This window comes from Rousettus aegyptiacus, unplaced genomic scaffold, assembly GCF_014176215.1.
Source record: "Rousettus aegyptiacus isolate mRouAeg1 unplaced genomic scaffold, mRouAeg1.p scaffold_m13_p_16, whole genome shotgun sequence".
Taxonomy (NCBI): Eukaryota; Metazoa; Chordata; class Mammalia; order Chiroptera; family Pteropodidae; genus Rousettus; species Rousettus aegyptiacus.
Genome location: NW_023416291.1, coordinates 31,602,540 through 31,621,839, shown reverse-complemented (window position 1 = coordinate 31,621,839; position 19,300 = coordinate 31,602,540). Strand labels below are relative to the sequence as shown.

The following is a 19,300-nucleotide window of genomic DNA, read 5'->3' as shown; positions in this document are numbered from 1 at the left end:
GGGAGAAACTAAGGAATAAGGGATGCCAGATTGAGAAAAGGAACAAGAACAAGATGGTTACAACTTCAGGTGAAGTCCCAGATTCAATCTGATCTCTTGGGAAGCTCAAAAAAATAAATTCTATTTGAGTGGGGATCTGGACTTCTTTTCACCCACCTTAATCATTTTTATGTGTATCAGTTATATTAAGTATGTTCATGATGCTTTGCAACTAGCATTGCCATCCATCTCCATCACTCTTTTCATCTGCTAAAACTGAACCTATATACCCATTAAACAATAACCTCTGTTGTGGTGTGATCAAATCCAAGACCCACAGAGCCAATTGAGATGAATTGTAAGCCTTTATTAGCCGGTCAGCGGCTGACTCTCAACCACGCAGGGCTAGAAGAGATCAGCCCCGAGCTCCCAGAAGAGGCAGTTTATATAGCTACCAGCACATCCCTGAGCAGATCACCACACTCTGTTAACAGTTGGCCGTTAGCATATCCTTGATCAGATTACCCTGGTTAACAGCATCTCCTTTATCAGATTACCATACCCTGGTTAACGGAATCCTTGATCAGATTACCACACCCTGGTTAACAGAATCAGAAGTAAATATTTAATACTGGCTTACTGGAAAATCGTCCGCCCATAACACCTCCTATTTCTCTTTCCCCCTATACCCTATTTACCACTATTCCACTATTCTGGTTTTTCTCTCTGTGATTTTGACTACTCTTAGTACCTCATATAAGTAGAATCATATGGTATTTGTCTCTTCATGACCTGCTTATTTCACATAGCATAACATCCTCAAAGTTCATCGATGTAGCATACATCAGAGTTTCCATCAAGGAAAAAATACTGTTGGCAATTCTGAACCTCTGCCTCTCTGTGTTTTGTGATTACCTGTATCACTGAGAGACTTAGTAAAGCTTAATGCTAGGTAATTTTAAAAGTGAATAGATTAAGAGGATTGCAGGAGTTTCAGACAGAGAGAGTAAGAAAATGATGGTGAAGCTGTAATATAATAGACAATAAGTTTTTTCTCAAACTAATAAAGACAGATCCCTCAATTTAGAAATCCACTAACTGTTGAGGACTAAGAGAAAAAAGTATCTAGTCGATATTCAAACTATCAAGGGATAAAAAAATATCCTAACTTCTATTAATCTATTAGTGAGAAAAAGGCAGATTACCTACCAAAAAACAACAACAACAAAACAAAACAAAACAAAACAAAAAAACCCACAAGACCCAGAGTGATAGTAGACATTTCATCTGAAACATTAGTGGGAAAACAACTTTAGATTTAAAATACTATACACAGCTAAATAGTCATTTAAGAATAAGAGAGAAATGTAGACATTTTTAGGTGTACATGAACCCATAAAGTTTACCACAGTACATAATACCTTGATGAAAAACTTCTAAATAATATAATGCCATAAAAAGAAAAAAAGATAGGAGTGGGGCACGAGGGAAGGATAAGCAAGCAAGTGACTAAAATATATTGATAAATCTAAATAAATACTGAATAAATGCTGAATTTAATAATAAACATCTATGTTTTAAAAAGCATTCTAGAATAAAAACTTCAGGCAATTATAGGAGTTTTAGGAGTTGAGAGAATAATGTTGAAAGAAGAAAATACTTATTGACATTCTTATTTTGTTCAAAGAATGAATGCAGATATTATACACATTAAAATGTAGGGGGAAAACTTTTATATGCATAGAGACTAGCTCCATGCAGAGCTGGTTCCTGCTGGAGTCTGTAGCATAATCATCTACTGAAAGCTTCCCTATTTTTATTGCTTCATCTGCTTTCACCCAGGGGTCCCCTAAGCTGGTATTGAAACATGGACAGGACCTGGAAATGGGGCTGCAAAGGCACGAAGCAGAAGGTGAGTGCTGGTTCAGTGTTGCTTCTCTCCTGCATAGGCCCCCTTAGGCTTATCGATAAGTAATATATGAATATTTTGTCTTATTTTTTAAAATTAGAACCTTAAACAGTTATCTGGAGAGTCCTAATTGAATACAGGCAAGGCAGGGAAAGGAATAAAATACACAAAGCTTAAGGATGTAAAGTTTTCATTTATAAAGGCAAGGGCATTCCAGATGGCACAGAGGAAACGAATCAAATGGAAGGAACTAGAGGAATGGAAGGATGGGAAGGCAAGAAGAATTGGGATTTGGGCTGTGATCAAAGATGATGATTCATGAATAGATACTGCAATAGGATATTCTGCAGGTGCCAAACCCCTCTGGAGGACAGGAGTCGCTTGGCCTATTTGGAAGGAGTTAGATTCAGCCTGAATTACATGTAAATCCAAAAGAAGCAGACTAAATGAGTAGGGAGGCAACTGGGTGTGTTTCCTTCCAGAACAACTGGCATGTAGAAAAAAGGAGTTGTTCTTGATGTATAGAATGATGGGGTGAAGGAGAATCTAGTTCCTTTTATGAGGTGGGGCAGAATAAACCTGAGGTATATACAAGAATGAGAGTGTTTTTCAGTGAATAGCATACAAATAAATAAATGGAACAACTTGTTGAGACTAAGTTTTCTCTGTGGGCCATCTGGTTTATATCAAGTAGCATGCACTTATTTTCTTTGATCTTTAAATAGGCATTCTCTCAAAGAGCTCCTAATGTAACCTTATTGTGAAACTGTTGCATATATACATAAAATAGGTATGCTACAGGACTTCCAAAAGTACAAAAATATAGTATGTCTTAATTGCAAATAAAACACCCATTAATCTTATTATACTTCATGTATGTATGTACAAATACATATACATTCACCTACATCTATTTATACATGTATGTATTTCATTTATTTTAGTACCTTTCCAGCATTATACTTGTCTTTTGTCAAGTGCTTAACAAATGTTTCTTTAATACATGGATAAATATTCTGGCTACAATATAAAATATATTTCCTTAAGGACAGATAAATATGATTTTATTGCTTAGAAGTCAGTCTTATACATTTTTAATAGGAGTTCAGAATGCAACACATTATTATTTATACAGAATCAGATTGACTATTTTGATTAATTGAGAATAATCATTATGTTCAGTAGTTGGATTACTGATTTTCAAAGAAATATAATATAATAAAATATATTAATACTACAATTCTACTGAGCATAATTTAGCATTTCCTCTGTTTCAGAAATAATTTCAGAATCATGCAGTTTTCCTGGATAATCATTATGATCATTAATTATCTTTAATTAATACTATGCATGCATGAGTTATAAGAGACTGAGCTCAATGTATACAACATTTTTAACATATCTAGGAAATAAGTATGTTATTCTCCTTGTTATTTTAAAAAAGTTCTGAAATAGTCTCATTTATTTAGTTTTTAATCAGATAATGTAAAATATGACCCTTAAATATATGGATTCTGAATATTTGGCATTATTAAATTGCATTGCCCACAACCTAATTTTTAAATCATGAACATCCAAGTAAGTATTCTAAAAACTCCTTTACTAACTTTAAGAATATATTAACATGCAATTTATAGCTCCTGTTAATGTTTCTGTTCTGAAATTATTTTATTCTCTAAATTGATCTCAATGATTATGGATGCTAAAATTGCTAAAGGGCAGAAGTAATATGCACCTATTATATATGAAAATGCCAGTGTATTTTTTAGCCTAATACCCAAAGTTAATAAAGAAAATTTGAAAAATTCGAAACATCATTACAGGTAGTGTTAGTGCTAGAAATAGTATAGTAAAGGTAGTACTAAGAGGTAAAAAAGGATAATAATTATAATTAATTGCACACTTACTATGTGCTAGAAACTCTGCCGAGCACTTTACATTTAATAATACATTAAATCCTCACAGTAATGTTATTAGGTTGTCATTATTATCCATGTAATAATGGGGAAATTGAAGCTCACAAATGTAAGATAATTTGCCAAGGTTTACAATAATAAGAAGGACTCTTGCCTGGACTGTGTTTCCAAGTCCTTGCTTGTAACTATTATGAAAGACAGACTTACACATTGTAATCAGTAATTCTTCTGTTATTTTTACTCACTCTTTAAAAAGGAGGTAACTGAGAAAAATATTTTTTGACAAGGTTTGCAAGTCGTAAATGGCAAACCTAAACTATAACCCAGGTATTATTATTCCAGTCTGAGGGTCTTTCTACTACCTTCTCCTGCTTCCCTATATGTTTACATAAGATATTGGCTTTTGGCTTATTTTAGATCCTCGGGTTATTTTTATGTAATGCATGTTCCACATATGTTGTTTAGGAAATTTCACATTTTTATTTAGACGTTTAAATTAATTCATCTAGAAATTTGAAAGCTTCTATGATGCCCATGGACTGATTGGAAACTAGATGAATTTTGAATGAAAGGGCTTTTCAGTATACAAATGAATGAACCAGAAAAGTGCAGCTGTGTTTAGAAAGAGGCTTTATAATAGTCCAAGGCAGAATTTATTAGGTATTCCCTCCTAATGAGTTCCATATAATATTCTCCTAGCTAATAAGTTAAAGATCATCTTGTAACTGACAAGCTTGTAGATTCTGGCATTGATTTATTTTTAAAAATACTTATGTTTGGTGGTAAAGCAAACAGACATGATGCTGCCTTTGTATGCCAAATTCTAGTCCTAGAGAGGAGAGTCCTAAAAGCTAGATGACATGAGACTGAAGTCCTCAAGGAAAATCAGATGGAGTGTTTACTATTTGTAAATGCCGTTTTCCTCCCTCTACATTTTCAACTCTAGTAAACACTTAAAGGAACATCCCACTGGAATATACAGTAAACCAAGTTGAGCTTTTCAAAAGTTAAGATTATTTACCTCTTCATCTTGTTTACCGTTTCGCAAAATGTTATGTGTTCTGTTATGTGTCAACAGTGGAATAGGGCAAGACAATGCTAATTGACTAATAAAATCCCCATTTGATGGGGGTGATTGATTGGGAAAGGACCTGCAGTTTGAATGCAATTCTTGCTAAACCATGGCAGGCTCTGCCTCCTTTTGGCTGCCTCAGTGAGAATGATATTAATGGAACTGCAATTGCCTCAGACTGGAAATTGGGATTTACTGAAAATTGTTTCCTGTTATAGGATTAAGATTAAATGGGAGTTTAAGTTAAGAAATAAACATTAGGTAGAGTGCATTACATCATTAACTAAGGAAAATTTGCTTTACTGCTCATTATTTCCTCAGCAATGCTAACTAGGAAATAAAATTCAAATAGCACTTTAATATTTTCTATTACAATATTTCTGAACTTTGTAATTCATAATTTTTCTTGTAGTTAAAATTGTAGCTTCAAAATTGTATGATCTATAGTAAAATGGCTTGTATTTAGCTATATTAAAGTATTTTTTATTTATTTTCCTTTAAGGCAGCTCTTTTTCTTTTAGACAAATGATTGATTTTGTTTGTTATGCTTTTCAAAATGCATTATATTCTGATTTATATTATAATGATTTGTGTATTTAACATATCTTTTTTTCTCATGCTATTGACTATTATTTAAGATTGGAACTCACGTTTTATTCATCTTTACAATTTTTGGCTAACATAAAACCTTTAATATATTAAACACCCAATAAGCATTTACTGATTTATGATTTTTTTTGTTTAGTATTCTGCTTTGAGAGGGCTTAGAAAGAACTGTTTTGGATGTGAATGTGAGATCTGAGAAATTTAAAAATACATATGGGAGTGAGAATGCATTTATTTGAAATACAGAAATTCCAACTGAAATAGAATTCATTAATTTTCTCATTGTTTTTGCTGGTTAGGGACAAAATAAAATAATATATATGCACATATATAACATGTATGGGTATATAGGTAGAAAGAATGCACATTGTAATAAAAAATAAAATATTAACTTACACACTGAGTATAACTAACTTTGAATATGACATCTATATTATCTATAATATTAATCATAAGTCTGCAAAGTATTTTTACTCCGTTGATGTAGCTGACATTATGACAGAACTTTACCATAACCTTTTAAAAGGTCGTCTAGCTTCATAAAAAGAGAGAAGTTAGTGAATGTTAAATTTTTGATATATCGTATAAACATATACATTTTATTTGAAAATATAACTGAAATAAATCTACTGTTATAAAATGAGGTAATAACATTCTATTGAGAAAGCCTTGATTAAATGTTATAGAAAAGATTTCAAATTCTTTGTCATCTTAGGCTTGCTACTTTAAAACTGTATATCCACCGATTTATGTAAACTGAAATTTTCAGTAATATTGGTGATAAATCAAATAGTTTTTAAGGCATATGTAATGAGAAATATTTTAATTTCATTATTCAACAGAGATAAAAACCATATGACTAAAAAAACAATGTTGAATCAAAACATATTAGTTAAAATGAGTATTTGAGACATTATATACAACATGACCCACTTAAGAGAAATAGTGAAACATAAAATTAACCACCTACCTGAAAGGATAAGGATCTGGCTGAACCAGGTGCTCCAATTACTGCTAAATATGATACATAAAAATCAAAATCAGTTTAGTTGGAGTTTAAGAGGCGAGCAGAGGTATATGATAAACACTTGCAAAAATTAATTAAACACTTAGTAAGAAAGAATTTTATGTCAGATAGAGAATTTTTACTTGGTTTATTGGGCAATACAAAGTACTAAAGAGGTTTGAGCAGAATAATATGATTTACAGCTTTATTATAAAGAAATTAATGTCATGACAATCAAGTGAAATATGTGAGACTGATTGGATCCTGCACAACAACAAAAATACTTGTAGTTTTGGTTTTTTTGTTGTTGTTGTTGTTCAGGATCCAATCAGTCTCACATGTTTCACTTAATTGTCATGACATTAATTTATATTTATGTAAGTTAATAAATATTACATAATATCTTGGCGATTGGCAAATTTGTAAAAAATCTCTAGATTATAGCTTTTTATCAATGTTAATTTCTTGATCTCAATACCTGGTACTACTTTGGTTATGAAAGAATGTCCTGCTTTAGGAAACATACACTAAAGTATGTAGAGATAAGGAGACATATTGCAACTTTATTTTAAAGTTTCAGGGAAAAAATGTCTCATGCACATATAAAATTGAGGAACAAATAAAACAAATTTGATAAAATATTAACATTTGGGGCATCTGGATGAATGGAACATGGGAATTCTTTGTAATACTTTTTGTAACTTTTTACAACATCTGAACATTGCCAAAAAAAGTTTTTTGAAAAATAAAACTATGTCAATGACATAAAATAAGTTAAGAGATGACTAGGCTGTGAGAGCTTGGGCACATAATGGTAAAATCTATGTTAGCAGCTTTCTAGAGGGAAATTTGGGAGAACCTCTCAGAATTTAAAATGTGTACACATCTTTCGATTCAGCAACTCCATTCCTGGCATCTGCCTCATGGAAATACACATATATGTGCACAAAGAAATGTATTGAAATACTATTTTATATAAGAAAAACCATCAAAATTCTTGCTTAATTTCAGGCACATTCATACCATAGACTAGTAGAAGGCAGAAGATTAACATCTAATGTGTCCTCAAATAGAAAGGTCTCTAAGACATATTAAATGAAAATTAAACTGCAAATCTATACACATGGTAAAATACCCTTTATGTTAAATCCCATTATGTTAAATTATCTTTATATACTTAAAAATTATATAGAGGTTATAAATGCCCAGAGTAAGGTCTGGGTAGATACATGACAGTGGCGACCTCTTGAGAAGAGAGAGAAGAGTTTAAAGAGAAATGCTACAAGAGAAACTTTAAATGCTTACTCTAAATACATGTTTGTTCTATAATACATTAAGATATTCATGTATTCCTTGTGCAATTAAAAAATGAAAATCACAAAGTTAGTTCAAAAATAAATTGTTATAGTGGAGCAAAATTGTAAACTACTGTAATAGTCTGATTAAGAATGGGAAACTGGATCTTTTTTTCTTGTTATTGAGTCATATGAGTTCTTTGTATATTTTGGGTATTAGGCCCTTATGAGAAGCGTTGCTTGCAAATATATTTTCCCGTTCGGATGGTTGTCTCTTTATTTTCTTAACTATTTCTTTTGCTGAGCGGAAGCTTTTTAGTTTGATGTAGTCCCATTCATTTAGTTTCGCTTTTACTCCCACAGAGGACCTGAACAGACACTTCTCCCTAGAGGACATACAAATGGCCAACGAATATATGAAAAGATGCTCAATATCACTAGCTATTAGGGAAATGCAAATCAAAACCACAAGGAGATACTATCTCACATCTGTCAGAATACCTATAATCAACAGGACAGGCAATAACCCTCATAAATTGCTGGTGGGACTGCAAAATGGTACAGCCACTATGGAAAACAGTATAGAGGTTCATCAAAAAACTAAGAATTGATCTACCATATGATCCATCAATCCCTCTACTGGGTATTTACCCCAAAGACTTGAAAATTCATATCCGTAAAGATATTTGCACACCGACATTCATAGCAGCATTATTTACAGTGGCCAGGACATGGAAGCAACTGAAGTATCCTACGATAGATGATTGGTTTAAGAAGCTGTGGTCCATATATACAATGGAATATTACTCAGCCATAAGAAGAGATGAAATAATGCCATTAGTAAACAATATGGATGGACCTTGAAATAATCCTACTAAGCGAAATAAACCAGACAGAAAAAGTTGAAAATCACATGATATCGCTTATATGTAGGATTTAAACCTAAAAGCAACAAATGAACAGGATAAACAGAGACTCATGGACATGGACTATAGACTAGCTGTTACCAGAAGGACTCTGGACTTTGGGTGGTAAACACATAAGAGAATATATAGATGTCAAATTATAATGTGCACCTGAAAATTATATAATTGTATTAACAAATGTTACCCCAATAAATTTAATTTAAAAATTTTTTTTAAAAAATGGGAAACTGAATTAGGGTGGTGACAGCAGAAATAGAGAGGAGGTAATGGGTGTAAGAGGGAGAATCTATAGTACTTGGTACTTGAAAGTGTACATATTCAGCATAAGAAAGATTTAATATGAGTGACTGGAATAGTGATGACTTTAACAGAAATAGAAAACAAAGGATTTGTGAGAAGATAATTTTTATTTTGGAGATACTGAATTTGACATACTGTATCCAGGTAAATATACTGCAAGACTCCTAGAAAGACATAATGTTTAAAATACACATATCAGAACTACTCTGGGACCAAATCCTTGAGATAACAATTATAAAGCAACAGTTAGTGGACACCGATTATACTTCTTTGTTATGATCATTATCTAATGTTCCATTCATAGTTATACATACACACTTAATCGTGGTATAGCTATTTATATATATTTGGGTATTAAAATTGATCTTAAGAGGCTATAATGTTATATTACAAAAACTTGATTCACATTATTTTCAATAAATAAATTCTTATATAATGAGACATGTCTTACATTTGGTCTTACATTTTCCACTTAAAACTAAATCAAACCTCCAATATAAATAAAACTCGCAAGTATAAAGAATAATATAAGCAACTATAATTATTATAAATAAAAAATTAAATGGTTTAAGTCCTATTCAAGACACTTTTTTTCCTACCACAGTTCCATTAAAATGTTATTGCTGGGGTTCTAGCAGGATAGTGAAGTCTATCGATAGGATTACTTGTAGCATTTTAAAACTGCTTATAGGGCTAAACTTTTGTAACTACAAGTGTCGAAGGATTATATAGGATTAGATTACATCTCTCTCTCTTTTTTAAATTTAGTAATCGGTGAGGATCTTTTAAAAATTAAAGTCTTCAATAAAATAGCCTTGAATTACATATGGCAATTAGCATAAATATTTAAACACATTTTAATATTGAATCAACCAAACTCTCAGCGGCAACAAAATTTTCCAAATAATGTAAATATATTACTTTGATCTCATGTTCATGTTAATTACTGACAGTTCCAATTTCAGCTATGAGAAATAAAAAAGCTACAGTGGCTGTGATATTAGCAAGAATGGGAGTTTTATAGACCCAAAAGTGCCCATTTTTAGGTTGAAACTAGATCAAAGTAAGTAAATCTAAGTAGTCTAGACTTTTAGCAAGAAAGAAAACATAAGTAGAAGTGGGCCTTAATATGAACAATGATATTATTTACTTAAACTTTAAATGTTTTATAACAAATCTAAAAATATTCAAATAAATATAGAAATAAGAAATGGCATCAGAAAAAAATAATTTTGCTTAAAAATATGTAAATAGTTTAATAAAATAAAGAAGTTAAAATTCTTAAATGACAATGGTTTTTTTTTTTTCTTTCCTAACTCCAGTTACTTCTAGTAATAGGGTATTTTCCTCTGGGGTTCTTAACAATGATGTGAAATCACATGTCCATTACTATATTCCAATTTAAAATATATATCACTCTTTTAAGGCACAATGATTTTGTATACTCTGTATCAACAAAATTAATACATGAAAATATATTTAAGTTTTAAGGTGGATTAAATAGAATTTCTTTTATCAGAAATATTTGATCAATGTATCTATCCTTTATTTTTATTTTATCAGAAGCCAGAATTGAGTATGAATTTACATGAATCCAGACTTCCCTTTGTTTCAAAAGTGCTTACTGTGTTTTATTTTCTGGCATTTTGACAACACCGGCACACTTTAAAATGAGCTAATTTTACAAATTAGTCATTGTTTGAACTTTATTCCGCCATGGAGCCCACATATATTTCTACTTACAAAGTTTAAACATTATGTAATATAATTTTTGCTTAATCTATGATAATATCATCTAAAATTATACAAGAATAAGATGGCTTTCTCTGAAAGTTATAAGGAAGGAAATTTGAAATACTACATACATTAGAATGGTGATCATAACAGGATTCAGCGTGCACATCCTTTTATTACCAGAATCATCTGAAGTATTTGTAATGTACATTAACTAAAGAGAATTGTTTGAATTTTATTTTATGTAGTATGCTTATGCTTCATTTATTCCTAAAGCATTATGTTTGCTATACATATAGACGTCATTATTAGAGCACAGGTGTAACAAGACCATGCTGCCATTCAAAATTAAGGTGCCACATTTTTCTTACAATCAAATGGCATCCAAAATGCAATATATTGCTATGAAAATGCAATTTTTTTCACAGATTGGCATTTATGAATGAGGTTAGTCATAATGAAATGGGATTTTATTTTATATAAATGGAAAAGATTTATCATAAATATATAGACCAATATATAACATTGAAGAACAGGAAGCAGAAAGGAAACAGCGCTCTTGCATAAAGGTCAATTCTCTTTGCTGCTGTTGGAATAACAGGTTTGGCAGGGGGTGGCTTCTTGTTGTTCTTTGCCTGAGATTTCCCAAGTCCATTGTTGACTTCAATAGGTTTTCCATAGCAGTCATAATTGGATAATTCGAAATCTCTTGGTAAGCTTCCAACAATGCTGAAGTCATTAGATCTCAGGTCAGACTTAGAAGTACAAACTTTTTTGCACCTGGTCTCACCAACCTGAGAATAAAAATTAAACACAAGAGTGTATTTAGAATTTTCTATTTATAAAATACATCTCTTCAAAGGGGTATTTTAAAAATCAGATATAATAGTCGACTGACTAAACCGCCAGACTGCCTGAACATTTAACTCTAAAATGTAGCCTATATAACAAGGCTTGTGTTACGGAATAAACTTTTGATAGGTTATTTTATGTTAAGGGATCTAAGCATAAATAAACATTTATCTTAGGTGCTCTCAGGCTTGTGAGTTCTCAACAAAAAGGCTAATAAATAAAAGTCCAATATTTAACCAGAACATAGACCATATTACTACAGTGTATGAATTAGAGAATCTTTCAGTACTTCTAACATTTGACTTCCCTGTGGACCCAATTTCTAAATAGGGTGGTTTATAAATGACTCAGATATTTACCACTCCAATGAAACAAACTGTATCTCTAACCCACACTCACAAATAAGAACTAAAAGATGGTCACAATTATCATGAACCAAAGATTTACCAGGCATTCCTAACTTGTTGGCTAAAGTCAAATTAGCCAACCACACTCAGAGAATCTAATGAAATTGTGTATATTTCAGCCAGATCATATGCTACAGAGATATTCCATTGATCTCTGAATTATTAAATTTAATTCCCAAATATACAAAATAATGATTTCACACTGAACTTTCTCTAGCAATCTGAAATGCTCTTCAACCAGAGATATAGGCTAACCTCAGTGGTGTAAGATATACAGCAAGGAGAGATCTTAACTCAACTGCTTAATCTTCTGTTCTTACCCCTGAATTCTGTCATTCGACTTTCAAATACTCACTGTTGACATTCACTGTTTTTATTGAAAAGGGAAACTATGTTCTTGTACACTGTTAGTAGACTGTAGCTACTCTTTTTTTTTTCCTTTTCCTAATTAGTATAATACACTGCCTAGTTACATAGGTTCTATATACATGAACTAGATTGTGGTTGAATAAAAATGATGCTTAATGTAAGTGATAAAACAAATGACTCTCCAGAAATCGCTCAGGTACCAGGACACTGTCTTTTATTTGAACAAAGTCACACATGTGACTTTGGAACATCATTCATTCATAGATAGATAGATAGATAGATAGATAGATAGATAGATAGATATAGATAGATGATAGATAGATAGATAGATAGATAGATAGATAGATAGATAGATATAGATGATGATGATAGATGATAGATAGATAGATAGATAGATAGATAGATAGATGATAGATAATAGGTAGATAGATAATTTCCAGACCTTCCATTTAAATTCCCCAATTTCACATTTTAAGAGGCCATTTTTGGTAAGCAATCTGTCATCTAAGCTTCATCACCATGCACATATACACAGACTTACACATTTGTATTTGTACACCTTCCCTATAAGTGTTCCAGACAGAAGACTACATTTAAAGTTCTGGTTTTCCAGGGCTGTTTGAGGACTATGTCAGGCTCAGCATGTATTAGTGAATTTTCATAATAGTACATCACTACCTTGATTGGATTAGAAGCTGAGACCCGACTCAAAATATTAAATATTTGTTATCCTCTGACTATCAAGAGCAGTTTTTCGAAATCTGGGACACTGTGGGTATAACAGTCTTTCTCTCTTTAGAATTCTTCACTTCAAAAGCCTTAGAATTCTTCACTAACTTTGCTTTTGAACCACTTATCAAAACAAAGGAGTACATAGCTTCTGCCAATAGACTAAGAGAGCATGACTGCTTCTCAGTCATTTTTACTTTTTCACAAAGAAGGCCAAATGTAGTTATATAGAAATGCATTTGCTCTAAATTGTATTTTATATGTGGCTTTATGTATATGTGTGGTTTTAGTACCTGTAAGAAACTAAACAAGAATCCAAATTTATATGATATTACAACTAAGTCACACATAAATAGTCCAAGTTTTCTCATCTGTTTTTCTGCCAGCAATTTTAATGATGTTAGAATGTTATCTATATAGTTTATTCAATGTAGATATAGAATGCTATGTTGATTCTGAGAGAATGTTAAAATAATAACATAGAAAAGCTCTCTAAAAAGCCTCTATTTGCTTATACTAATTTTTTAATCATTTATTTTATCAAAACCTTTTCCAAAGATGTATTCGAAGATCTTGTATTTTAAATCAGTAGAATTGTGTGTGTGTGTGTGCATACATGTGTGTGTGAATTGTCAGAAAAAACCTCTACTACAGAAGTAATTTTTAATAATGTGACACAACTGAATAAGGTATAAGATTGTTTCCTACTGACAAGTTCTCAGGTTACTTAAATAGCTCAAGATACATTAACTAATTGGCTGATCTCATACTGATCCATTTATCAGAGGTTTTACACAAACATAACTTTCTTTTTTAGTCAATGTTCTCTACACATAAGTATCATATTATATATTTAGATGAAAGTGCAAAAGAATTTATAATATAAATACTATTTTGAATAATTATAGTATCACATGAAGAGAGGTTAAATAAACTGTTTATAAATAAAATAGTAACTCTATTTAACATATTCTTAAAAGTAAACCTCTAATTTACAATTTCTCATTTTTCCACATATGAATTTGTGTCTCACTTTCATATAAACTTGTCACTTCTGACAATTACTGGTACCGAAAATGAGGTAGTGTGATAATGAGACTGTAAAGAATTAAAAAATGATGTAAACACTTTCTAATGCTTTCAATTTTAGCCTTTAAAATTTTCCTTCTGGTCCTTTTCAGTTTGCGTCTGCACCCATTTAAAAGCAAATAACCTTAAATGATATTTCTTGGTCAGAAGACCTAGGCATTATTTCATGGCAATTATGGTATCTTCTACAGATGATAAAAATATGTTCAGAAAGGAATAATCACTATATATTGTACCAACTTGAAATCGATCCTTAATTTTAAAATGTTATTACCATAAAAAAGCAATTATCTCATTCATGCGTGGACAGCAGCTTTTATTTTTAATTTATTCAAATCTGTAGACATGGATACTATTTTGTCTTTTATTCGCAACACCTTTGTTGTAAATAGCACATGGCGCATACTAGGTCTTGGGAATAGGATGATACTAATTACAGTAGGCTCTAAACTGTATTTATTGAATAAAAAAGAAATATAAGAGCAAATAACAAATTAGTAACAAAAATATTGGAATAGCTAAGGAAGTATCAAATTTTTGTATGCAGGCAAATTATGAAAATTCCTTCCTAAAAGCTAGATTAAATAAAAATCATTGATCTTTCTTACACTTTATAATTTATTTACTTAGCAAGTACAATATTCTTTTAAAAAACAGCATCAAAATTTTTCTACAATCCAAATTTCATTATTTTCTTTGGTTAATATCATTATTCTATCTAAAAATAAATTGAAATTATTTAGAAAAAGTTTGTGTTCTGAAAAGCAAAATATACTGGAACAAAAATGTTTTGAAACTAAAACTATAATTATATTTATCACAGCAAATTCAGTAAATTAAGAAGGCAAAAAATTTTTAATTTCCTTTTTATATTTTTCTTTCACATGACGATGTGTAGTAATCATACTAATTTATCAATACACATTTGCTGCAAGTTTAATGTGTATATTAAAGCTAAGTTGTTTTGAATTCTTATTCTCATTTTGAAGCCTGTCTCAGGATACAAATATTACATGAGTACAATATTAACTTTGGAAATCACATTTTGGCCTGTGAGATATAAGTAATTTACATTTACTTCTGAATATTATATTTTCTGGTCAACTTTTAAACTGTCTAAGCATCACTCTATGACTTTTGTAACAAAATGTCGGCAGTTTCAGAATCCAGACATGTGTTTCTATTAGCAACTAAAAACAGAGAATTGAAATAAGGAAGTTCTTAAATATGTTGAACTTTTATACATTAAGTGATTATTTTAATGCTTGAGAGGTAAATTTAAAATAATAGAATTCACTCTAATATTCTGGATCCTATTTATCCTTATATTTATGTTCATAAATAATCTTGATATGTTCTACAGTACTTCAGAAATCTGGTTCCAATACATCTCCTTCCATTAATACTCCAGTTCACAGAGTCTATTAAAATTCCAAGATCATCTGCACATGGCTGTTCTCTCATCCTAGAGAATTTCTGCAGTCATTGAGGCCCCAGAACATACCAGAGAAGGGAGCTGATCGTGACACCCCTGGAAATCAAGCATCTGCTCTATAAAATATCTTCGCTTTCTGTCTCCAGATCTCTTACCCAGGGTCTAAGTTCAAGGGTGGAAAGATTAGTGGGTTGGAAACACAAGAAAGAAGTAAAAATGGGGTGATGTAAATGGAGGGGTTAGATATGTCAAAGACATGACTTCTTTAAGGCCATGACAGCTCTGCATTTATGGAAATTTCATACTTAATCTTTGCAAAGAGAATTAGGGTATGAAAGAGATGTCTGAAGAACCCTCCCACAAGGTATTAACTAAGAATTTGCAGAAGTTTTGGCTATAGGCTCAGAAAATGAGTTTAAAGACCAAACAACAATAACAGCAAAAAGCTATGGGCGATACCATACAGTTCACTAGTTTTTGCATCTAAAGAAATATATGTGACATACTTGTCTAATATTCTAGGTATGGTGAATGATGGCAGTCAACAACCTGATATAATATGAAGCTAGAATATAGGCAGAGAAGGCAAGTTTTCAAGGTTGTAGGATGGTATGGATCCTTAGTTCCTTTTGAAATTTACCATACTAAGCTCAATGGAAATGTTGTCCTGGTTTACTAGTCTTACTAACCAAAGGGCATCAATCAGGGGCACTTTAGGCTAAGTGGACAGCTATCCTAATCCATGAAGCATCCTGTTGCTCCAAGATTTATCAGTAACTGACCCTAGAAACACTACCCACTATTTTTAGACCTATTATCAAGTACAAGACAATGTAAGGCAGTTAAACCTGTCCAATTCTTCCCTACTTACCACTGGGCTGGACAGATCCCAAACTAGGGGCATAGTATCCCTGTGGGCCAGGCATCCAATGAGTAAGTAGCCTGCCAGTCATGTTCTGTGTGAAGCTCTTTAACCTGATGGGGAACAGGGGGTTTAATCCAGAGCATGACTTCTCTAAACCTTCAGTGTTGATGGAAGGTCACTGCTTCTCCAGAAGTCCTCTGGCCTTTCACTAAGGCTTTTCAAATGAGAAACTGTAGGAGGCCTGTAGTTCTGGCAAGGCCTCCACATTGGATGGTGACTGTCAAGCAGAGTTGTATCATTAAATCGACACCTTATCAAATTCATGGAATTTTGATAAGATGTTGTCTTTTTTTCTTAGTTTGTAACCTAAGTGTTTTCTATGTCTTTTCCAAAAGTTATGTTGGCCTTTACATCTGTGAGAGAAAAATGAGTGAATACCAATTCTATCAAACATCTATACCCACAGAAAAGTGTCTCTCTCCTGACACTGCAGAGAGCCATGCTGGGGGAAATGATTTCGCTGGACAATTTCATTCTTACCTGCAAAGTGCTAATGTGAACCGGAGTCCCCGTACCATTCACAGTATTCTTTTTAGCTGCATTTCCTCCTTTTCCATCTGCTTGCTCAGCCTTAGCAATTCTGGCTTTTTCTGCTTCAACTCGTTTGGGGTTATTCAGCATCACCTGGACAACAGCATACTCCACCAGGGAAGCAAACCCAAAGAGAAGACAAGCAATGAGCCATACATCAAGAGCCTTCACGTAAGATACTTTGGGCAGTTCAGCAGCAAGGGTTGTGCACTCAGAGGCCAAGCTGAGTACTGAAAAGATACCTACAGAAACAGAAGTAGGAGTTAGAGTTGCTGCTTACCCCTGTGAAATCTCCTGCAATCCTTCCTCTGACTAATCCCTCTATAAAAACTTCCAAAGGGCCATGAACAATTCATCAGGTCCATTTAAAGCTCAAAGAGTGGAATAAATAATACATATATACTTATTATGTAAGCATTATTACATGTTGTTGTAGATATTTATAAACACTCAGCATTTTAAAACAAAGAAATAGAAATGTAAGCCATGCTTTAAAAATCATAATTCGGATCTGGTTTAAATAGTCAAGATATCTAAAACTATTCTATAGTATCACTGAAGAAGTAACAAAGCTTATTTCATTTTTTTAAGCATTATTTTAGATAGTTCTAGAGCTGAATTTTCTCCTATGAACAACTAGATCAGAACACAAATAGAACATATAAAGCAATTTTCTGATAAGGGTCACAGCTTTAAAAAATATAATAGAAAAGACAAAGTAGAGAACATTCCTGGTTACTTCAGAGAAACAAACGATTCCAGTTTTTCAGGGAAAGAATAAAATTCTGCTATACATAATATTAACCATATTTGAAAAGCTAACTCTAAATTACCCTTGGAAGTCTGACATTTCAATTTATATCACTGCATGACAGAAAGATATTTCTAATAAACAAAAAATATTGACTATTTTGGGAAAATGCATAATATTTTTGACAAGCTTAAAAATTTAAATCTAGTTTTGGGTGTTTTAGTCCCAGAACTTTATACTACATAGTTAATTCTCATCCCTTGAAGAACTAATCTGTCAGTTGTCATTGTCTTCATCACAGATTTATGATATAGATTTGATTTTTATTAAGATGTAAACCACCAAATTTCTTATTATTCAGATAAAGCTGTCATTTTCATCGTTTCTTTCCTGGTTTCCTACTCTTTAAAATCTGTAGTACATTTAATTCCTCCAATAAATCAGGAGGGAGATTTTTTTACAAGGCTTTTTTGATGGAAGAAAAAAATGAAATGCTGCAACCAATTAGCCACTGTGAAGTTACATATCACATCCTTACTTATGTAAGTTACAAGTGATATTCAGAATACACGCACACAAACACACATACACACATGCATACAGAGTAATGAAAAATTTTAAAACACTCCAAATGAAACATTCTGTTACCATGTCTTTAGTTTGAAGTTTGCTCACATTAAAGGGCTCTTGATTATTTCCCAAGCACAGAGTAGTAACCTTTATACAGACCGATACAATGTTTAAGTCTGGCTAATGGTAGTTCTGTCACAGAACATTAAAAATAACAAATCGAGGAGGATGGATAACTGGCGCCTAAGCTCTCTAGGTATAGCTGATGATATATAGCACACAATAACTGATGTTTAGAAAAATGATGTAAGCCATTTTTAAAAAGATAAATTATACTCTATATTCCTTGATTAAGAGTATGAGATAGTATATAATATGACTTAAAAGATTTCCATAGAAATTACTTATTTTTAAGTTTGGCACTATTGGGGATTTCAGACTTTACTTATCTGTGAATATCACTTACTAAAAATTATTTCATGAGAGTCAAGGTAGGAAAAATTATAATACTCCAAGAACACAAAGAGTAAAATTTAGGTTAACTATAAAAACAGACATATGGAGAAAATCTAGTTCAGTGTCAAAGTTTGAAGGAAGTCATAAAAAAAAATGTTGCCGTCAATTCCCAAACTCATTATTTCGAAAGAGTTGATGATACAGTTGGTGAATGAAGACGTGACATTCTTGGCATAGAGAGAAGCATGGCACATGTTACCCAGGGGCACGCGGGCAGCACTTGCATCTGGGTTGATCCAGAAGGAGAGCCAGGAGAGAACCACAATCAGCAGGGTTGGGGCATAGACACCCATCATGTAAAACCCGACCTGTCTCCTTAGGGTGAAGATGACTTCCACGCATGTGTAGTACCCTTTCAGAAACAAACATTAAAAGTATGAGGT

General features: G+C 32.1%; 1 protein-coding gene across 2 annotated transcripts in view; it reads right to left on the bottom strand.

The window, feature by feature from the left end:
- Nucleotides 1-9,097: 9,097 nt before the first annotated feature.
- GLRB (glycine receptor beta) overlaps nt 9,098-19,300 on the bottom strand; it is a 48,869-nt gene continuing 38,666 nt past the window's right edge. For both annotated transcript variants that reach the window (XM_016138673.2, XM_016138674.2), the window contains exons 8-10: nt 19,117-19,269; nt 17,030-17,322; nt 9,098-11,537 (exon numbers count right to left, since the gene is read on the bottom strand). In XM_016138673.2, coding sequence (XP_015994159.1) covers nt 11,241-11,537; nt 17,030-17,322; nt 19,117-19,269 — 743 coding nt within the window. In that variant the 3' untranslated portion in view covers nt 9,098-11,240. The remainder of the gene's footprint in view (nt 11,538-17,029; nt 17,323-19,116; nt 19,270-19,300) is intronic.